General features: G+C 39.7%; 1 protein-coding gene across 1 annotated transcript; it reads left to right on the top strand.

Annotated features, from left to right (window-relative positions):
* Positions 1-6,841: 6,841 nt before the first annotated feature.
* LOC115751343 (F-box/kelch-repeat protein At1g23390-like) lies at positions 6,842-8,288 on the top strand. The gene has a single exon (XM_030689227.2). The coding sequence runs from the start codon at positions 6,934-6,936 to the stop codon at positions 8,134-8,136; it is 1,203 nt and encodes a 400-aa protein (XP_030545087.1). The 5' UTR covers positions 6,842-6,933; the 3' UTR covers positions 8,137-8,288.
* The last annotated feature ends 12,480 nt before the right edge of the window (positions 8,289-20,768 follow it).

The raw sequence follows: 20,768 nt of genomic DNA, 5'->3' as shown, positions 1-20,768 counted from the left end.
CATCCAAGGCCGTGCGATGGGTCCAAGCTAGCGGGTCCCGCATAGGTTGAGGCGAGATCATACGGCGCAGGAGGCCCCAAGGATCGGGGGCCGTTGATTGTGTCCTCGGCGGCTGTTGCTATCACGGCGGCGGGGCACCTAACGTCGCGTTTGAATCCCTCCGTCTTTGTTTATGTTATATTTATTTTTTATTGTTTCTCCTTGCAGAAGGAACGCCAGTCCGTCGAAATTAGCGTCCCAAGTCCACGGCGTTCAGCATGTTGCTAGGGTTTGGTAGCTTTAACATGGGAGGAAAAACCTTTTTCCAAAAGTAGTAACAACAATAGTTTAATTGCTAATAGAGATGTAATAAAGTGGGTCATATGAACGTGTCAATTTGCTCTTAAAAAAATTCTATCCCTCCGTGTATTCTGAAGTTGACATTGAGACGCAACTTGATGTTAAATTGCTACGACCCGCTTTGTGATAGCTCATTGAATTTCGAAAACCAAGGTTCAGGTCTAAAAAAATTTTTTGGTAATTTTCCCTCGATTGACTAATCCCACATCATCCCATCTTGTGGTCATCGTTGTATTGTGACTTGTTAGCTGGTCAAAGAGAGCATGTGATCGCACAAAACATGTTTGGATTCGGAAAAATTCATGGGTTATATTAGTATTTTACGAAGTTTGGTAGACAAACCAGTACAAAAATGATGCCGACACTTCTAAAGGGAAACGAGACAATGTCTCTCTATCGTATTCAGGAGGAATGAATGAGCAAACAAAGCAAGATTAGATTTATACCGCCGACGGCCGCCATCGCCTTTCTCACCGTTTTAGTAGGAAAGTTATCTAAAAAGTCTCATATTTATTGTACTTTTGTCAATTCAATTATAAATTTTTCAATTGGCACGTCAATTTTAGTCGGAAATCGCAGACTAAGACACCCGCACGGACAACGCCGACGTGAATAATTTTTAATAATGTTTAGATATTATGCAAATTTTTAATTGATTTTTTATTTTCTTTCTCTTTCTTTTTTTTTTTCCTTCCCTTCTTCCGTTGGCCAGTCACCGAGGCCCGAAGAAGGGAAGAAGAAAAAGGAAGAGGAAAAAAAAGAAGGAGAAAAAATCAACAAAATAAATATAATGTTACAATATTATTAAAAATTGTCAATGCCGGTGTTAACCGTGCCATGCAGCCATGCGAGACAACAGGCATTCACATCAGCGATTTTCGGCCAAAATTGATTTGATGGACTCAATTCACCGAGGCGTTAAAATGTTCATGACTGAATAGTCAATAGGTTTAGGTTTAGGACATTTTAGACAGTTTTCCTTCCTTTTAATATGTCAACAACGTTGGACCCAAAAATATATATATGTCAACAACGTACCGTGGGGATTCATCGGGCATTTAAATTGATATATCTATACTCCGTGGAGGATATGGGAGAGGCTTGATGTGATTCGCATGACTCCTAGTTCAACTGTCTGAGCCTTCACCAACTCGCGTTCATGTACTTCCATCCTCATCGACATCGCAATATTTTTTGTATTATTGTTATGGATCCGAAAAGGACATGCCCAGGAAAATATTTCTATCTTCTGATCCAATTTCCATCCACTTTGGGCCGTTGGTCGGGGTGGCCAATTTAACCCGAGAAATATTGACGTGATTGCCGACAGGGCCATGCAGGACGGCTGGCTCTACCCTTGACAATTTTTAAAACTTTTTAAATTTTTTCTGAATTTCTTAGAAAAAATTCCGAATTTCTTTATATTTTATATTTTATATTCCCTTCTTATCTACAAAGCACGTGCGAGGGCCGCGAAGCCCTTGCCGGCAGAGAGCGAGGGTCGTGGCCCTTGCCTAGATGACCACTAGACGAGAGCCACGACCCTTGCCAAGCTTAGAAGTGAAAAAGGAAAAAAGAAAAAGAAAGGAAGAAAAAAAATAACAAAATAAAAAGTATGAAAAATTCAGTTTTTTTAAATTAAAAAAACTATCCATGTCAAGATCGGCTTTACCATAAAGGCTAGCGTTCATGTCAGTAGTTTCCGATCAAAATTGATCGAAATGATTAAATTGAAAAATTATGATTTAAGTTTTTTTTATTTAGTTAGCAAACAGAGTTATTCTATTACAAATCAATTTTCAATTCTTTTTTTCATTTTCAGAAGTTCTATACTCCAACATATTAAATTCTATAAAACAACTGCCCCAAAGAAATTTGTTATTAACCGTGCCATCTTTTTTTTTTTCACAATACTCTGTGTAATAATTTCCTCAAATCATGTATATTTATTATTTTTTAAATCGAAATATTTTTAAATTAAACACACTTAACAAATGTTCCGAACCACTCTTAAGGATCATGTCCCGTGTCCAAATCGGCTAATTGGCTTTCACGTAATCGCCTGCCCAGACCATGTCCAAATCGGCTGCCGACGGTGCCGAGATGGTGATGCATCCTAGACCGTGTGATGCGTCCAAGCTAGTGGGTCCCGCATAGAGTTGGGGGGCGAGATCGTGCGGTGCAAGATGCCCCAAGGACTGGGAGCATTGAACGTGTCCTGTGAGGTTGTTATCACGGCAGGGAAACCTAACGCCATGTAGAATCCATCCGTCTTTGTTTATTTTAGGAAAAATTTCAAAAAATGGCCCAAAACCCTCTTATTTTCTCAAATAATGGCATTTCAGACCCTTATTTGAAGCATGATTCACTTAGAACTATTATTTGAGAAAACGAGAGGACTTCGGGTCATTATTTGAAATTTTCCCTTTATTTTATGTTTTTTCTACTCCTTTTCATTTATTGTTTCTCCTTTTTTCAAGGCGTTGAGGGAACGGCAGTCACATGGAAATTAGCTTCTCCTTTTTCTTTTAAGCATGTTGTTGGGGTTTGGAAGCTAACATGGAGAAGACAACGGGTGGCAAATCCCTCTTTTTTATTTTGGTCAAAAGTAATAACAACAATAGTTTAATTGTTAATCATGTCATATGTTCCGCCTAATCTTGCGCGAACTCCAATGAAGTGTCGTCCATCTGCTCATGAAATCATTTTACAATATCACTCGATGTATTCTACAAGCAAATGTCTAGACGCAGCCTGACGTCAAACCTTTTATGATTTGCTTCGCGATGGCTTGTGGATTTCGAAAAACTAAGGTTCGGGTCGACGTAATAGTTAGCTGGCGAATTATTCGAAAGGGGAGAAGTTGAGAAAGTCTTGAATTCTCATTGGCCACTACCGGTGGTTGGACGGATAGCCCATTAAGAAAGTCTTGAATTCCTATGACCGTTACCTTTGCCGGTGGCCGGATGATAGCCCAACCGCCCCTCCTCTCTCGCTGACGTCGATTCCCACGTTCACTTTTTTTTTTAATCGGAAAGATTATAAAAAAAAAAGGTCTTAAATCTGCTACGCTTGTGCTAATTTAGTCATGAGCTTTTCAATTTGGATTGGTTCTAAACCATTTGTAATTTGTTGGTTGAGTCATAAACTTTTAAATTGTACTAATTTTATCATAAATATTTGATGATTTGTCAAATTAGTCATAAACCTTTTGACTATTTCCCGATTTAATCATTCCCAACAAATTTTGATTGGGAATTAGTGACATGGTGGTCCGGGTAGCGTCGACCACCCTATGAGACATGACCGGAACTCAAGTGGATAATATATATAATTTTTTTATTATTTAAATTTCTCGAAATGTATTATTTTTTTCTTTTTTTCCTTTTTCCATTCCTTTATTTTTTTTCCTTTTTTCCTTTTATATTTTATCTTTTTGTTTGTGCCCTCACCCGACCAGGCAAAGGTCGACAGCCCAAGCTGTTAAAATTAGAAAAGAAAAGAAGAAAAAATTCAAAAAATTAAAAAAGTGGAGAAAGCTATATATGTCAATGTTGATCGTGCCATATAAGACAACTGGTGCCAACCGGATCATTACGTTAACAACAACTAATATTGGCTACAACTATTAAATTGGCAAATCGTAAAAAAAAAAATTAAGGCTAATGTGGTATAACTGAAATATTTATGACTTAATTAGCAAATTGTCAAAATGTTTAGGACAAAATTAGTCAAATTGAAAGGTTTAAAATTGAATTGGCACAAGTACAATAGGTTTAGAATAATTTTCCTTAGTTTTTTTATACATATTTTAACCTCAAGTATGAATAAGATTAAAAAAAAAAACCCAATTGGAGGATTCATTCCAAAATAAAGTACATATATAGACCGTATTGCATACCTGGCATGTGCCACTTTGAGTTTTAATAACGCTGCGTAAAATGAGAGTCTTAAACCCATATCAAATTAGGTCTAAGTCAATATTAACAACAACAAAAAAAAGAGAGAGAGAGAAAACCTAGCTCTTTCCAAATGTTAATCGTATGATCTTTATTTGCAAAGGTCAAGCAAGAGCAACGCGTTATCTGACGTGCCATATGAATCGTACTTATAAAGATTTGATTTGCACACTAATTTATATCACCATTTCTTTTTTTTTTTTTTTTATTTGTTGTTGTTGCTGGAATTGGAATTTACAGCCTTCGTCCAGATATATAAGGCATATAGTATAATCCACCAAAGTCTTACCAATAATTGATCTTGTTTTCCCCCCAAAAAAGAGTCATTTCCGATGCGTAAGTTAGGGTTTCTTTGCATGATAACGACGACTTCGAGCCTTAAACTTCATCATCGAGACGTATAAACATAATCTCGAACATGTAGTCCGAGAAGTATATGCTACGTATGGAGCTACGATTGTACCATATGTATAGTCTCAAATATTCATCCCGCATGCATTGAAGAATTCTGTGCCTCTTCTTGGAAATCTATCGTACAAAATTTCATCGAGAAGTTGTAGAATAATGGCATTCTGGATATTGTAGGTAAGTGTGGTAAAAATCCCGACTCAATGAATCCTTAAATTAAACAAAGTTAAATCAACTTCTCGAAAAACCGGTCTCACAAATATCACAACTATCATACGGTGGCCATTTTGATGCAATAATTTTTCAATCGACCACTTGAGTGTTATAATTTTTAAAAAATGCTTACTTAAGCGACGTCGGCAAATTCGACATGGTGAAAACAATTATTTCACTTATGGTGAATTTTTCAAAGTAAATTTGAAGAACTACCATAACAGAGTTATGTCAAGTGGAACATTTTATATCTTCATGCCTGTGGGGGTTAATCACGTTGACAGTAGAAATATCTTTTCCCTCGATGAGCATCATTTGAAATTATATAAAATCTCGTAAATTATGTTTTTGTCAAGATCTTTTCGCTAGAATGTCTCATGTTTCGAAGTGTCGAACATCTCAAGCACATAACAAAGATCGTCCTTTGGACAAAGGCACGTAAAACGTCGTCGAAAAATCGCAACCTCTTACAAGAAAATAACAAGGAAGAGATATAAAAATATGTTGGCGGAAATTCTAAGTAAAATTTTTTATGTGCATTTAACTATTATCTAATTTTCATTATAGCATATAGATTTTCTATTTCGGAGTATTGGGCAATATTGCAAGAGAAACCAATTTTGATATTTTAGGGTGCACATGGTAACACTTCTGGAAGTGGATTTTCGCTCCAGAAGTACTTATGGAGTAGAAATCCGTTTAGTAATATAAATTATGAAGCAGAAATTCGTTTGGTAAAAACTTTTACTTCTAAAAGAAATTTTTAATTATGAAGTGAATTTTCACTTCTGAAGTTATTTTTTTCCCAATTTAAAAAGTTAAAAAAAGTAGTTTCTCAACTCAAGAAGTACTCCTTGGACCAAAAAAAAAAAAAAATCACAAAGTACTCATCGCCTTACCTTCTTTTTATTACGCTCTCACCCTCTTTTTGATTAAGCCCGCCTCCTTTGACTTCCGTTGCCGCTCACCGCCGACCATCAACACCCACCACCGCTGTCGGCAATCACCGCCGACAATCATCGGCAACCGCCATCACCAATCATCGCTGGCCAACACCCATCACCGCTCACGGCCACCGCCAACCATTACCCGCTGCCTCCCCTCGCCCGCCGCCGCTCATGGTCGCCGACCATCAACGTCCTCTGCCGCCCGCCGCCATAGAGTCGCCATCTCCAACAGTTGAAGTAAAATATCAATATTAATGTTTTTTTTTGTTTTTAAAAAGTAAATAATATTTTTTAATAATAAAATTTATTTTTTAAAGAAATTCAAAAGGTTTAAAAATAAAGTTGAAATTTTTCGGCCGCCGACATTTATTCTTCATAGAAGATTTTCCGTTAATAATGTTTTAGAAATAGAAATTTTCAACCATCACCAAACAAATTTTTATGATTAGAAATATAATTTTGGAACAGCAGTAGAAAAATCAACTTTTGCTTCTCCGTAGAAATAGAAAAATTAGCTTCTAACCGTAAGTTGATTTCTGAAGCGGGAGTGTTATTCTGCACGCCCATCGTATCACTTGGGAACCATGTTCGGGAGAAGAAAACCACAAACGTGATTATGATATTTCGACATGGGATAATGTACATTTGACTATTATCGAATTAGGTGATGATGTATTTCGATAATGCCGTTTGGTTGGTTTGTAGCCATTAGTTTTACAAAGCCCTAGTTTTATAAAAGCATATTTCAGACGAGTTTGGTCGAGAAACTATATAATATTTAAACTGAACATGGACATGTGGGGGCAAAAGAGGAATTTCCTTTTTTTTGGGGTTTTTTTTTGGGTGGTGGGTGTGTGTGGGTTGGTGAAGTCAGATCTGACCCTTATGAGATTATAATTTCCTATTTTCTGAATAAATACATCAGATTAAAAAATTCTAAGAAATTGTCGCTGGCTTATCCAGGAGAGAAAGATAGTGACAAAGTCCGACCCACCCGACCCGGCCCTATTTAAACCCGCTGTCTCGCACGTTGCCTCCTCGTCTTCCTCCGAAAAAGGGAAAAGAAAATGGCGGTAACGCAGCAGAAACCCACGAACCTCGACGACAACGAAGAAGAGGAAGAAGCGGGAGCAGTTGCCGTCTCGACCCATTCGCCTCTCCATGGCGACGTCCTCGACCTCACGCTCTCGCACGTGCCCCTCGTCGACCTCGTCCACGCCGCGCGCGTGTCCAGGTCCTGGAGCCTCGCCGTCTCCTCCTCCCTCCGCCACTTCCGCAAGCCCAAGCCGTGGCTCCTGGTCCATTACCAGAGCACGCGGTCGCCGCACGTGGTCTCCACGCGCGCCTACGACCCCCGCTCGCTCGTCTGGATGGACATGGAGGTGGGGCCCGGCCGGCGCCAGCCGCCGGCGAAGCTGGCGTCGGCCCTCCGGTCGTCGCACTCGACGCTGCTCTATGGGGTCTCCCCGGCAAGGCTCTCCTTCTCGTCCGACCCGCTCCACCTGACGTGGCGCCATGCGAGCCCCCCCTCCGCGTGGCGGGTCGACCCGGTGGTCGCCCTCGTCGGCAGCCGCCTCGTCGTCGCTGGTGGCGCCTGCGACTTCGAGGACGACCCCCTCTCCGTCGAGGTCTACGACTTGCAGGCCCACACGTGGAGCGTGTGCGCCTCCATGCCTGCCCCGCTCAAGGACACCTCAGCGTCCGTGTGGCTCTCGGTCGCCACCGACCGGCGGAGGATGTACGTCATGGAGAAGCTGACTGGCGCGACACACGCATTTGATCCGGAGGTTGGGGCGTGGCTCGGGCCATACGACCTGCGCCCAGACCACGGTGTTTTCTACTCCGTGATCGGATTCGCCGGCGACCGCCTTGTCGTGGTGGGGCTCCTGGGCAATTCAGAGGACGTGAAGGGCGTGAAATTGTGGGGATCGATCGCCGTCGGGGCGGACGAGCTCGAGGAGATCTGCGAGATGCCGGAGGAGCTGGTGAAGGAATTGAAGGACGACAGTTGCCGCGTCTCTTCTATCAGCATGTGCTCGAGGGGCGATTTTGTGTTTGTGTGCAGCAACTCGAAGCCCGAGATTGTGTTTTGGTGCGAAAGGGAAGACGCATCGGGGGTGTGGAGGTGGGGGACCGCGCGTGACCCGGCGGCTAGAGGCCGGAGTCTGGGTCAGAGGGTGGCATACACCTGCGCCGAAGTCGGGATCGGGGAGTTGCGGGAGGCGGCGGCAACCGGGAACGGGAGGTTCGTGGTGATGGAGGGGCGGTGATCGGCGAGGGCCAAAGTGGAACTCCGGGGAAGCCTATTTTGTTTTGCGTAAATCATGCACAAAATACGATTGTATGAAAATTCTTTCTTTTTTAACTACTTCTTCCGTAACAGTTAATAATATTACATGCTATAAAATTCCAATATATATTTGTACCTTTTGCCTCATGTAAGGATGGATGCTTTCGGTTTCTCAACAACATTCTCACAAATTATCCGGCGACAAAATTGTTTCGACACCATGGTCAACAGTGGCCAGAATTGATTAGTATTAGGGGTGAGCAGTTCCCGGTCCGGTCCGGTTCCCATAAAAAATCGGGAACCGAACCGGTGGTCTTGGTTTCCACTTTTCGGAACCGCGGACCGGCATGGCCACCCTCGGAATCGGGAACCGGACCGAACCGTTGGTCCGGTCCGGTTCCCGAGCGATTCTAAGGGTTTCCGGTCCGCGGTTTCGAAAAGTGAATGCACACTTTGATAGAAGACGCGATCGAGCTCGAGGTCAAGGAAACAAGGGTCGGTGTACCACGAGCTCGATGGAGTCAATTGGCGCCTACGTATCGAACCCTAAATGACCTAAACCTAAACAACAAGTAAACGTTAGGTTTGTTTTTTGAAAAAAAATAAAAAAAAAAAGAGACCGGTCCAATCCGGGCCGTCCGGTCCGGCCTCGGTCCTGGATCCTCAACCGGGAACCGGATCGCCGGCTCACCGATTCCAATTTTAGGAACCGGGAACCGGACCGAATCCCCCTAAAGTCGGGAACCGGACCATCGATCCCGATCCGATCCGGGCCGTCTCAATCCGAACGGTCTTTTTTGCTCACTCCTAATTAGTATTACGACAGTACGAGATTGCTTGCAAAGAATGGAATGTCCGGTGATCGTCTATTCACATGTTTGTCGGGGAGCAAGTCGCATCAAATCAAACTATGGCGAAGTCAACTGGGGTTCGGTTTCCCGTCACATTCCCATCTTTTCTTACTGTTGGAGGAATTTTTTGCCATGTGTAAGAACGTTGTGTTTACGGTTTGAGTTCGGTGGGGTTGGTGGAGGTACGGACACAGGTGGAAGACAATACCAAAGCCACAATAGCGGACATTGCACGCCCTGCGAGCTCGAATGAAACGTGGACGACATGCTATGATTTGTGGCCGTTGGCGGGGTTTAGGTAGACCCGTCAGACGGCTGATTCGGGTTCAAAATAATTCGACCAAAATAGATTGTAAATCTATTTTGATCAATTTTCATATAACACGATATAAATCTAGTAACACATAAGTGACTCGAGTCATATTCATAAATCACTCTTACATCTAAACTAGAAAAATTCACACCCATATTGAGATAAGCATGCGGAGCGAGCGAACGCAAAATTGAGTGAGGACGAGAGAGAATGAAGAGAGTCATAGAGATGGGTTGGTTTAAGTAGAGTTGTCAAAATAGATTCAAAACTAATTTAATAACCCATAAGCATTTAAATGAATCATGACAAACTTAATAGACCAATATAATAGGTATATAAAACAAAGATGCCAAAATCAGTGGGTTATATATAGGTCATTGTGAACCTATTTACAATCCCATTAAGACAACCCACTTAAGTGTCCTCTACCCTTTGACAACATATATATATCCTCTAACCTTTCATTATCAAGTGGACTTAATCCATTTTGTTTTCTATGAACTTAACCAATTTAAGAGACCTAACAATTAACAGGTTTTTTATAATTTTTATTTTTATAAATGGGTCATTATGAACTCATTTACAACCCCCTTAAGACAACCCACTTAAGAGTCCTCTACCCTTTCATTATCAAGTGGACTTAACCCATTTTTTTTTCCTATGGAATTAACCCTTTTAAGAGACCTAACAATTAACAGGATTTTTATAATTTTTTGAATTTCTTTATAATTCTTTATTTTTAATTTTTAATTTTTTTTTCATTTTTCCCCGTCATGCCGGACTTCGTAAGAAAAAAATAAAAAAAATTATAAAAATGAAAAAAATATAGAATTATAAAATTTTTGTTCACTAAATTCGTATTGCATGAAAGTGTTTTAGCAATATAATTTTTTAAGAATTATAAAAAAAAAAAAGCTTTTCTTAGATTAGGATAAATATGGAAGCGTATTAGCAATATAGGTCGGGTCGGGTATGGGTTGGGTATGTGACTGGTTGGGTATGGGTCAAGAAATTTGCATTGTAAATAAATGAGTCATTAATGGGTTAATGAGTCAATTTGGGTCGGACTATTTATGACCCTACTCAAACTCGACCCTAACCACCTATTTGATGGATTTAAGTTTAAATAAGTTGTAAATCAATTCATTACACATTTACGACCCATTTAACACTCATATAATATTTAAATTCATGTATGGCTCATTTATCATATATAACTTACCCATATAACAACTCAACTAATCATATATGGGTTAAGAAATGAGTTTATGACTCGCTTTGATGCGTCTAGATTTTGGGTTTATGGATATTAGGTGGGACTCAAATTTGAAGTCGATCATCGCAAGGTGATCATCTTGCTCTTGAGCTTATGATAGATAAGGTTTAAGATTGTTGAGCTCTCGTTTTCGGTGAGGAGTCAAAACACGGTTTTCACGAAGTAAGTGGACCGAAACATTAGTTGGGTAACCTTGGAATCGCTACAAGATTGGATCCTTCGTTCTGATCATGGCCCTCCGGCGGATTAAGTTCATGTTCTTCTCTACTTCGTCTGCGAAACTGCTCCGCAATAACAGCATCCCAAGGGCCATCCTCATCCTCTAGTCGCTAAAGGGACCCATCGGAGTTCCTTTCGGTGGCCAACCATCTCGACATGCCGTCCGTCTACAATTCGCAATATAGTTTGCTCCGAAAGCAACCGTACTCCCCTGCGTTGATGCTTGTCCAGCCCCACAAGAAAGTGGTCTTAACTCCGACCAAACCTCCAAGCGAATCCCCTCACCTTTCCGAGTTAGATTTCAGTTGACAGTTCGCCATCGGGTTGTTCATACCTTCCGCAAATAGAATCGGTTGATCTTAAAGGCCGGCATTGCAAACCGGGGAATTGCTTGCACTGCGGATTTATTCAAGACCTCCTTTCTAGCTTTGGAGAAGAAAGGTTCCTTCCGCGCCGCTAATTCGATCTGCAATCCATTCGAAAACTTCCATGCTCGAGCGACCGTAGTCGTAGGAATTCCAAAGCATCTCCCCGACGTTGGTAGACTGGGACCTCCACTCTCAAGGCCCGTGCTGATTCATTGCAAAACGCTTCATCCGAGCAGGCCGAAGAGAACCCCAGATTATTTTCAGATTAATAGCCTGGCCCAACGCTTGCCATTGCTCATTCAATACTGCTGATGATGGTTGTCACTCTGTTCTCGTTCTGATAGGTCCACGGTCATGGAGATGTCTGTGATGATTGAGCCCATGAGGGGCTGTGACAGAATAGCAGCGTTGACTCAAGGTGGAGATTGTGCAGAATATATCTCGAAAGAAAACCCAATCCAAGTAATGGGTCTTTAGGATTGGTGTATTTTTTTAATCTAGTAGTTTCGGATCACGAGTTAGATTTTGGGATAAAATAGTTTTCATATGCATCAAAGAGAAGTTTTTGATTTTCAAGCTAATAGATTTTGTGGTAAAATATGCAAATCCTTTTTATCAGATTGAGAGAATGTTTCGTGACGGATCTTGAGCGTTAAACATAGTGTGAGTTATTTTGGTTTGATTGGGGCTAAGAAACACCGATAGTATTTCCATGACTCGAGTGTAACCGTATTCTTCTTTATATCGCTCGATCTATGGTAAAATCACGTGTTGTTCTTCCCGTGAAGTGGGTTTCAGCGGTCGAACTATGCAACGGCGAAATCGGATTTATTTTCTTGTTATGTTTAGTTAACTATTTGCTCGCTTGTTTTTTTTTTTTTTTCCCTCTCTCCACGTAGGCAACATGTGATGTGCCAACTCATTGGCCAATGTTTTAAAGGGAAAAACATGTTATGTGCGTTATTGACGAAGAGGCGTGGGGTTTTGACCATCCCCTTTTATTGAGGGAAAAAAGGAGAGGAGAAAACATAAGTAGAAACAGTTTTTTTGTTTTTGCTTTTGTTTTTGTCTATCTTCAGTTGATTGATTGAATGCTAGCGCCGAATTGGACTTCATAATCCTTTAACGGAGTAAAAAAAATAATTTTTAACACTTTGCTATTTGTAATCTAATAGGAGAGGAAAAAAAAGAAGAAGATCAAGCTGTCTTTCATGGCCTTGCAAAATAGAGATTCGTGTTTAGTTGGTAAAAGGGTTGCCACAATTGATTTTAAAAAAAAAAAAGTTACCCCTAGATCCATCCTTATTAGTAGTTATTACCTTGTGCGGGGTGGCAAATTTGGCTTTACTCTGTCACGACCCTCCCTAAGGCGTCGGGGTTTAGAGCGAAAAGTGGATTTAGAGGTAATGTCGAGCAGGGACAAATAGTCCTCATACTTGAGGTGATCGTCTTCGTTCGGCACAAGGTCTCCCAAACCCTTACTCGGACAGCATTGGGAAATTTCGATCCACTTTCGTCTAGCCATGAGATTTTATCTTGCTCAGGAATCGCCGCTAGCCTATTGAGGCTGGCCAGGAGTGAAGTAGGATATGGAGAGGACATCCCACTTCTTACAAGCCAGAAATTGTAAGGCCGGGCGCTTGATCGCACTAATTATCTAAATTAGTGTCCCTTTGGTATTTTGCTTGTCTTCCAAGTGATTCATGAGGTTCTTTTCCATTACGTGTCCATGTTCGATCTTAAAATATGCCAAGTGATCGATCTTAAAGGAAGGCGTCACATGCGATTGGTTGTCTTAACCCACCTCCTAATCGTGATTGTCCATGACATATATGTTAGGATTCAACGCACAATCGGAGCGAAGTAAAGCATAAAATAACTAGAAAGAGAAATCGAGATACGAGATTTTATTCTAGTTTATCCTTAAACTAGGGTTACGTCTAGTAGAGGATTTCACTATAATCAGCACCTTGTACATCTTATTACATCACTCAATTACAAGCAAAAAAACAGTAAATATAGCAGTAGCAAACATCATGGGCCTAATAACACCACAAAACAAGGGCAAGGAATGGGCTCAACACATCTATCAACACTAGCATCCGTTTGCTTCACAGAAAATATAAATAATTTGAAAATTAATTTCCTAAAAATGATTGATTGAACTAATTAGTCGATGAAAAATATCTTCATTGTCAGCAACAATTTATGTTTAAACAATTTTCGTAGATTATGAAAATATCATTTTTGCGAGCGATACAAACGATCATTTTTAGTAAAATATGCTCCTAATAATTTATTTTTCGCAGAACAAACACACCCTTCTAACAAATTCGGACTAAGGGCCATATCCACTAGAATAAGCAACTTTGTGATTAGTCCTAGCTTGGTCGAATGTGCTTTAAATTTGATGAATCATACACGATTGGAAGACTTAGGGTGGGTAGAGTGGGACTTACCCTAGGCAAATGATATCCAATCTACCACGGGTGTAGTACTATTTGTAGTAGCGGTCCTTATATATCGTATTAACAATCGAACTATGGTCGAAAGAAAAAACCTCTCTCCTCATCTTTTGCAAATAAGCCCCTAATCCCTAACATACAATTAATGGAATGCTTGCTCACACCCTAAGCTACCAGCGATGGAATGTTAAAACTTACAAGCCACCCAACACTGGAGAAGACCTACCTGGACACCGGCACCCCCCCCCAAAACCAAAAAAAAATCCGGTACCCTCAAACTCAACGTCGATGGCTCCTTCCATCAAGGCAATACAACCGGCGCCGTCACGGGTACTCTTTGAGACCACCAGGGATGCCGTAGCGGCAATTTTGCTCAAACAGTGCACGCCACCAAGACGGAGTAAGTGGAAGCCCTAGCTTCTCGGACCGCCCTCCAATTTTGCATTGATCGACAACGGTCACAAGATCCTTCCGTCTCCAGCATTCCGCAGGTAATTATTGAATCAAACCGCAACCACATTGTTGCCAATATCGAGTGATTTGGCCATTTGCCTTCAACTGGCTTCATTGAGGGTATTACCGAGAGTATCGACAACAATGCGTTGTCCTGGTCATCCACTCCCATCCCGTACGATTGGCTTCAACTCATGGACCGGGCTTTGCTACTTTTGGGCTTTCAATATGCCCTAGGGAGTAGAATAGGGCCGCGCATTGGCTCTTTCAGGCCTTGCAACGTGGATCTTTATCTAGCGACTGGCTTGACTCACTCCCCTCTTTACTCAGGTCTGTTCTCTTCTCCGAGGCCCTTCCTAGTTATACACATCTCCCAACTTAGTAATAAAGCCGTGCATTTCGACCCAAAAAAAAAAAAAACCCCCTGGATGTCCACTTCAATTCATTTTGTTGATCGTTTTTCTTAATTTGGTCCTTAACTAAGTGAAATCCCCTAATTTGCTAGAATGCGTTCACTGGGACTCCGAATTAAAAAATTTTCATCATTCACGAAGAACGTTTAGACATAAATTGCTCTCGATAATGAAAAATATTTTCCAAGACTAATTATTTCAAGTGATGTAAGCTGTTTTTTTTAAAGAAAATATTATACATACCATTTATTTTTCGCGAAACAAACGGAATCCGGTTCTTGTCTGCCTTTCTTCTCAAATAATTTTTTAGTTGTTATTATTGTCTGATTTGAAGAGATTTTTCACTTTTTTTTTTCGTTGCCAGAAAGAGTTTTTCATCAGTTTGATTTTTTGTTTACTAGTCACCACTCCGGTTATTTCCTAGCCAAATCAATGTCCCCTCGTGCGAAATTTGCTGTCCCTAACTTAAAGACGTTTTCGGCGAGCTTCTTATCCAATTTAGAATAGAAATTGAAGAAATAACACAGAGAATTGATGACCCTTGTTTGTTTTTTTATGTTGTAAAAGAAGATTAGAACAAAAATTACCGTTAAGTTCACTGCTAATGTAAGCACGTTCTTACAGAAACAAAAGAGCACGAGAATAGTTCTGCATTGCTCATTGGCGATTTCGTTTTTCTATCTTCTCCTTTGTATTAGTTTAAGATTCAACAATCGGGTGCATTCGAGGTTGGATGTGTGACATGTGTGTCGGGAGTTAGTTTTCTAAACACGTTCTTTCACCTGTCTACCAGCCAATGATGGTCGGGTAAGCAATTTTCCGAACACCGGCAATGAACCTAATAATAATCCTAACAACAAGGAAGTTCACCTCTTTCGGCTCTTCACTGCCTTCCATTACAACCGAAAAGATTAATAATTTTAGCGCACGAGAAGCTAGCCGATTCGACTAGTTTAGCGGGAAATTGAGAAAACTATAGAGAACGAAAGCTCGAGCAGAAACGACGGAACATTCAAAACAAATTTTTTGCGTAGACGAGTTAAAATCGCGGGCATTTTTTGAATAATCCATACGTGAATTCATTCTTAAAACATTTGCATTTTACGAAAGGCTCCCATGCCGTGAACGTGGAAAGCTTCTCAGAACGCGTAAATCGGAAAGTTGAGAATGAAATGAAAAGTTAAAAGAGCGAAAGGTGAATGTGAATCATCCTTCTTCTTCCCTAAGGATCCAACAGAAGTGAATCGTTTCCTCCCTATGGGCCTCGTGATTGAATTTTTTTTTTTTTTTTTGGGTCAGAGCTCGTGATGAAGTTTGAATCGAAACTATTCGTCCCACTCCCATCCCAGTCTCGTCTTTCTTTTGAAAGAAGAGAGGGGTAGCTCTCCCATCACGAAAAGCTTCTGCTTTATTTGGTCACCGCTCACCTTTTCCATGCTGAGGAGAAAAAGAGGGCATCCACCGAATCATATGCATCTGCTCCTTTGGACCCATCCGTCCATCAACCACCGCACCACCCCCCCATCTTTCTCCCTTGGGTTCTCCGGAATTCCATTCCGTCTGGGGCCCGCCTCCCTCGACCTCCTCCTGCCCTTGCTCGATCCCGCCCGTACACTTTGAAGATGTCGCGGTTCACGTCCTGGCCGGGGAAAATGTGTCGCGCCGGCAATATCCGGCCAAAATTAGACGGAAGGGCTGAATTGGCAGCAGAGCAAAATATTTGTGATAAAATCGGTACGATTAAAAGGTTTAGGATTAAACATACATCAATGCAGTAAATTCAGGACTTTTCCGACGCTTTTCTCCGCCCTTTGACTTGTTTTTACGTGAAAGCATGCTTAGGGATGAAGATAATGATTGGTAATGAAGGTGTGGAGAGACAGTGGCTTGGTGGGACGCGTTTGTTTTGGCATGTAGAATTTGTTAGCTGGGATCTCATTCAACAGCAGCAGAGACGAGGGCAGTTGTCGCTTTGGTACGATGATATGACCAATAATACATCATGTCTTGACTATCGATCATGATACGGAAAATTAGGGGCGACATTGGTTCTGCTTGGGGTGAAGTTGATGATGACCTTAATCTATTTAGGGTTCTTATCCGTTTCGCGTAAAATTCGCGATTCGGAAAAGATTTGACGAATTTCGTGACCGCTTTATATTGCTTAGGAAAATAGGTAAATAACATTATTGTTATCGTGAAAAAAAAAACATGTTTAGGCATAATTCGATATCGGTAACAAGAGTATATTTTCATTAACGCATTAATTTAGGGAATAAGAAGCAATCAGAATTAGAAAAAATGGTTTTTTTTTTAAAATATTGATGGCTTTGCACGTGGCATGTAGAGCCTCGATTCATCTCGCGACTACAGATCTTGTGCCATGTCACGTGCCCTTGCAAATCGAACGGATTGAACAAAATGAAAAGGAATATTTTTTCGCCAATTCCGTTGAGTATCTTACGTGAATAATTCACGGGTAGCTTTTTCTTTTTGGGGTCCGCTGTTCAAACGTACGGGAACGGAAGCCAAATCCGCGAATCCGTTAGCTTGAATTAAATGTAACACAATTTAGGGACGAAACCGAACGCTTACCAAAAGTTCGGGGCTTATACCGAAAAAAATTGAAAGTTCAAGAATGTTAATGCACATTGGGCTAAAGTTCGAGAGCCACGTTGAACAAATGAAAAGTTTAGAGACGAAATTTTGTACTATCAATGGTATTTTTCCCCGATATATTAAATTACGACCTACAAGAAAAGCAAACCTTCATTAAACTACGATGAACTTTGTGCTCGTGAATGGATCTGGAGCACAGTTTTCTGGGAATTCTTTTGCGCGCTTTTATTCTGAAATTAATTTAATTTAATTTATTTTATTTTATTTTGGTCAGTGATTTTAATTTTTAATTTTTTTTATATTTACTGCTCGATGGAGTGTAAAAGAAGCCCGGGTGGGTTTATTATAACCGGGCAGAGAATATTTTCAGGCTTCCCAAAGCGACAAAAATGCTCTCGGGCTTTGGGTTTGTGCTTTTGGAGAGCACACCAAGACACAATCTCCTCATTAAACTATGAACCCCTCAATGATGTGCTCTAATTTTTACTTAATTTCACTTTTTCCGTCTGTTATTGTTTTGCGGGGATGAATATATATTTGGTGCATTTTTTTTTTAGGATTAATAACACAGAAAATCTCAAGCTGGTACACCTATGATAAATTTACCTAAAACTATTTTTTTAATAACAAAAAATTTTAAATTAGTACACTTGTCACAATTTACTTCAAACTGGTACATCTGTGACAAATTTACCCTCGTTAGTTTTTATTAAATTTGTTAGGGAAAAAACCACAAAAAATCCTAAACAATGCCCGCATGTGACACATAAAATCATAAACTTAAAATCATGTGACACGTTTATCCCAAACTTTTCTTTGTGACACAAAAAATCCTAAACTTGTACGCATGTGACATATTTACTCCAAACTTGTACTCGTGTGACACATTTACCCTAAACTTTTTGTTGTAACACTAAAAACTCCAAACTTATAGGTATGTGACACATTTATCCCAAATTTTGAGGTAAATGTGTCACACGGATATAAGTTTAGGATTTTTGATGTCACAAAAAAATATTTTGGGGTAAATATGTCACACGGGTATAAGTTTAAGATTTTCGATGTCACAAGAAAAAGTTTGGGGTAAATGTGTCACATGAGTAAAAGTTTGGGGTTTTTAGTGTTACAAGAAAAGTTTGGGGTAAATGCGTTACGCTTGACATAGTTCAGGGTTTTTGGTATTTTTTCCCAATTAGTTAATACCATCAAAATTTCCAAACTAGTATAGCTGTGATAAATTTACCACAAATTATTTTTTTGACCGCCGAAAACCCTAAACTAGTACACCTACGACAAATTTATCCCAAACTGGTATAGTTGTGATAAATTTACCTCCCGTTAGTTTTCATTAAATTTCACCATCACATCGTTGAGTTGGATGACACGTGTCAATTGTCGGGTGTACACGTTATCCTCTGTTTGTTACAAGTGCATCAATTTGGGATTTTTCGTGGTATTAACTTAATTTAACGGAAACTAATACGGGGTAGATTTGTCATGTGTGTATTAATTTGAGATTTTTTGTGGTAAAAAATTAGTTCGGGGTAAATTTGTCACGGGTATACTAGTTTAGGGTTTTTTGTGGTCAAAAAAATAATTTGGGATAATTTGTCACCGTTGTACCGGTTTGAGATTTTTCGTGGTATTAACTCTTGGTAAATCTAACCGTTAAAATACTAAATTATATGACACGTGGTAATTGACGGGGTGTACCAACTTGAAATTTTTATCCTATATTTGTCACATGTGTATTAGTTTGTAATTTTTCGTGATATTAACTCAGTTTAAGGGAGGGTAAATTTGTCACATATGTACCAGTTTAGGGTTCTTCATGGTTAAAAAAAATAATTTAGGATAAATCTATTACAAGTGTACCAGTTTAAGATTCTTGGTGGTCAATAAAATAGTTTGGGGTAAATTTGTCACGGTTATATCAATTTAGGGTTTTTCGTGATAAAAAAATAGTTTGGGATAAATTTGTCACGGATGTACTAATTTGAGGTTTTTCATGATATGAACTGTTTTTTAAATAAAATATGTATAATGTGTGCATACTTGCATTGGTTCATTTTTCTTTCCTTGCTATTTGCATGTGTATATGCTCACTTTTTACTCGAATTATTCATAATTTGTACGTTCATGCATTGGCGTTTACGTCGTGGATTTCTGACCGAAATTGAATAAATAGACTCAACCGATAAAATGACAAAAGATTTAAGATTCGATTGGTAAAATTGAAAGATTCGAAAACTGAATGACCTCTAATGACCATCCCAACGAAGGCAACCACCGCCACAATGGTGGTTGAGAAGGAGTAACCACTACGGCGGCGGCAACAGATGTGGTGGTAAATTAGTATTTTTATTTTCTATTGTTTGCTATTTTTTTTTTCGCCTGATTTCTTCCAAAGTTTTACCTGGATTTTTCGTTTTAACTTTATATCCTATCTAGGTTTACCAAACAAAATGTGAGATAGAACTCGCCATTACGTCATCATACCTAATATTTTGCCAAGTATGAGATCGAATGTTAGAACCCAAGGATTAATTATCCTATTTAATTTCACTGTGTTAATTCCGTACATGGTAAACGCAGCCTTAGGAGTAGGATTAAGGTTAGTTCAGATATAGAACTTAGGATTGCATAAAACCATGCATGCTACAACCCAAACACAGAAATACTTCTTCTTATGGATACTAATTCGTTTTCTTTTCAAGAACATATTGGACTATGACTTTGTTGGCATAACAATCTTTGGATGGCGGTGAGAATTCCAGTACATTACGAGCTGCAAATTCTTAAAAGAGCGGATCCCGACAATAATTTTTAATCAATTAACATTTATATTTTTATGACAAAAAATAGTCTGTTATCGTGACAGCCGCTCAAACATTGTTACATAATCAATTCCGGTTGAGTTGAGAAGTTCATATTGAAAGCTGTCCCCGAGCACCATTCTTGCCCAATTGAAAACACGTTCGTGTCCTTTAGAAAAAAAAAAAAAGCCAAAATTTTTATCACAGAAAAATTATTAAATGCCCTTTTGATTGGAGGAGCACCCATTTTTTTTTTTTAAATATTGATTTGAGACATGAGTGACTTATTGTCCAGTGAACAGGCAATAATTCACGCCATACCATGATTACTATCATTTGTCTTTATTTTTTTAAATAATAATATTATTTTGAAAGTTTTGAGGAAGGACATAACATAACATAATATAACATAACATACGTACATGCGGGCCTAAGCATGGGGCATATGTCCCGGTGGGCTCACAGTGGAGATTCTTTCCCCGGAATCCAACAAAAGAATAACAAGAGGGTACAAAAGCTGGGGCACGCATCTCCACCCCAAGCGTACTTTAGAATTCGATTTTTTATTTCTATTTTTATTTTTATTTTCCTCATTACAAAATTTAAATATTCATTGGGTCCAATTCTTACAGACTCATTATTCGATAACCGGCCTACTAAAAAAAGTTGCCAAACTATCTTTAAAAACACATGTAGAATTCAATATGCGCGGATTTTCTCCAATTTTTGCTCCTCCTCTTCGTAGAGCAATGAAAATCGGTCCCCGTACTTATAATGCTAGAGTTTTCACCTCCCGATTCATTTATTAGAAGGACCGCA

Source organism: Rhodamnia argentea, chromosome 1 (assembly GCF_020921035.1).
Source record: "Rhodamnia argentea isolate NSW1041297 chromosome 1, ASM2092103v1, whole genome shotgun sequence".
NCBI classification, from domain to species: domain Eukaryota; kingdom Viridiplantae; phylum Streptophyta; class Magnoliopsida; order Myrtales; family Myrtaceae; genus Rhodamnia; species Rhodamnia argentea.
Note: the sequence above shows the minus strand (reverse complement) of the source record. Positions and strands in the feature narration are given on the sequence as shown.

What these genes read in the sequence shown, in the direction of transcription:
- LOC115751343 (XM_030689227.2), top strand. Translation starts at nt 6,934, where the DNA reads ATGGCGGTAACGCAGCAGAAACCCACGAACCTCGACGACAACGAAGAA.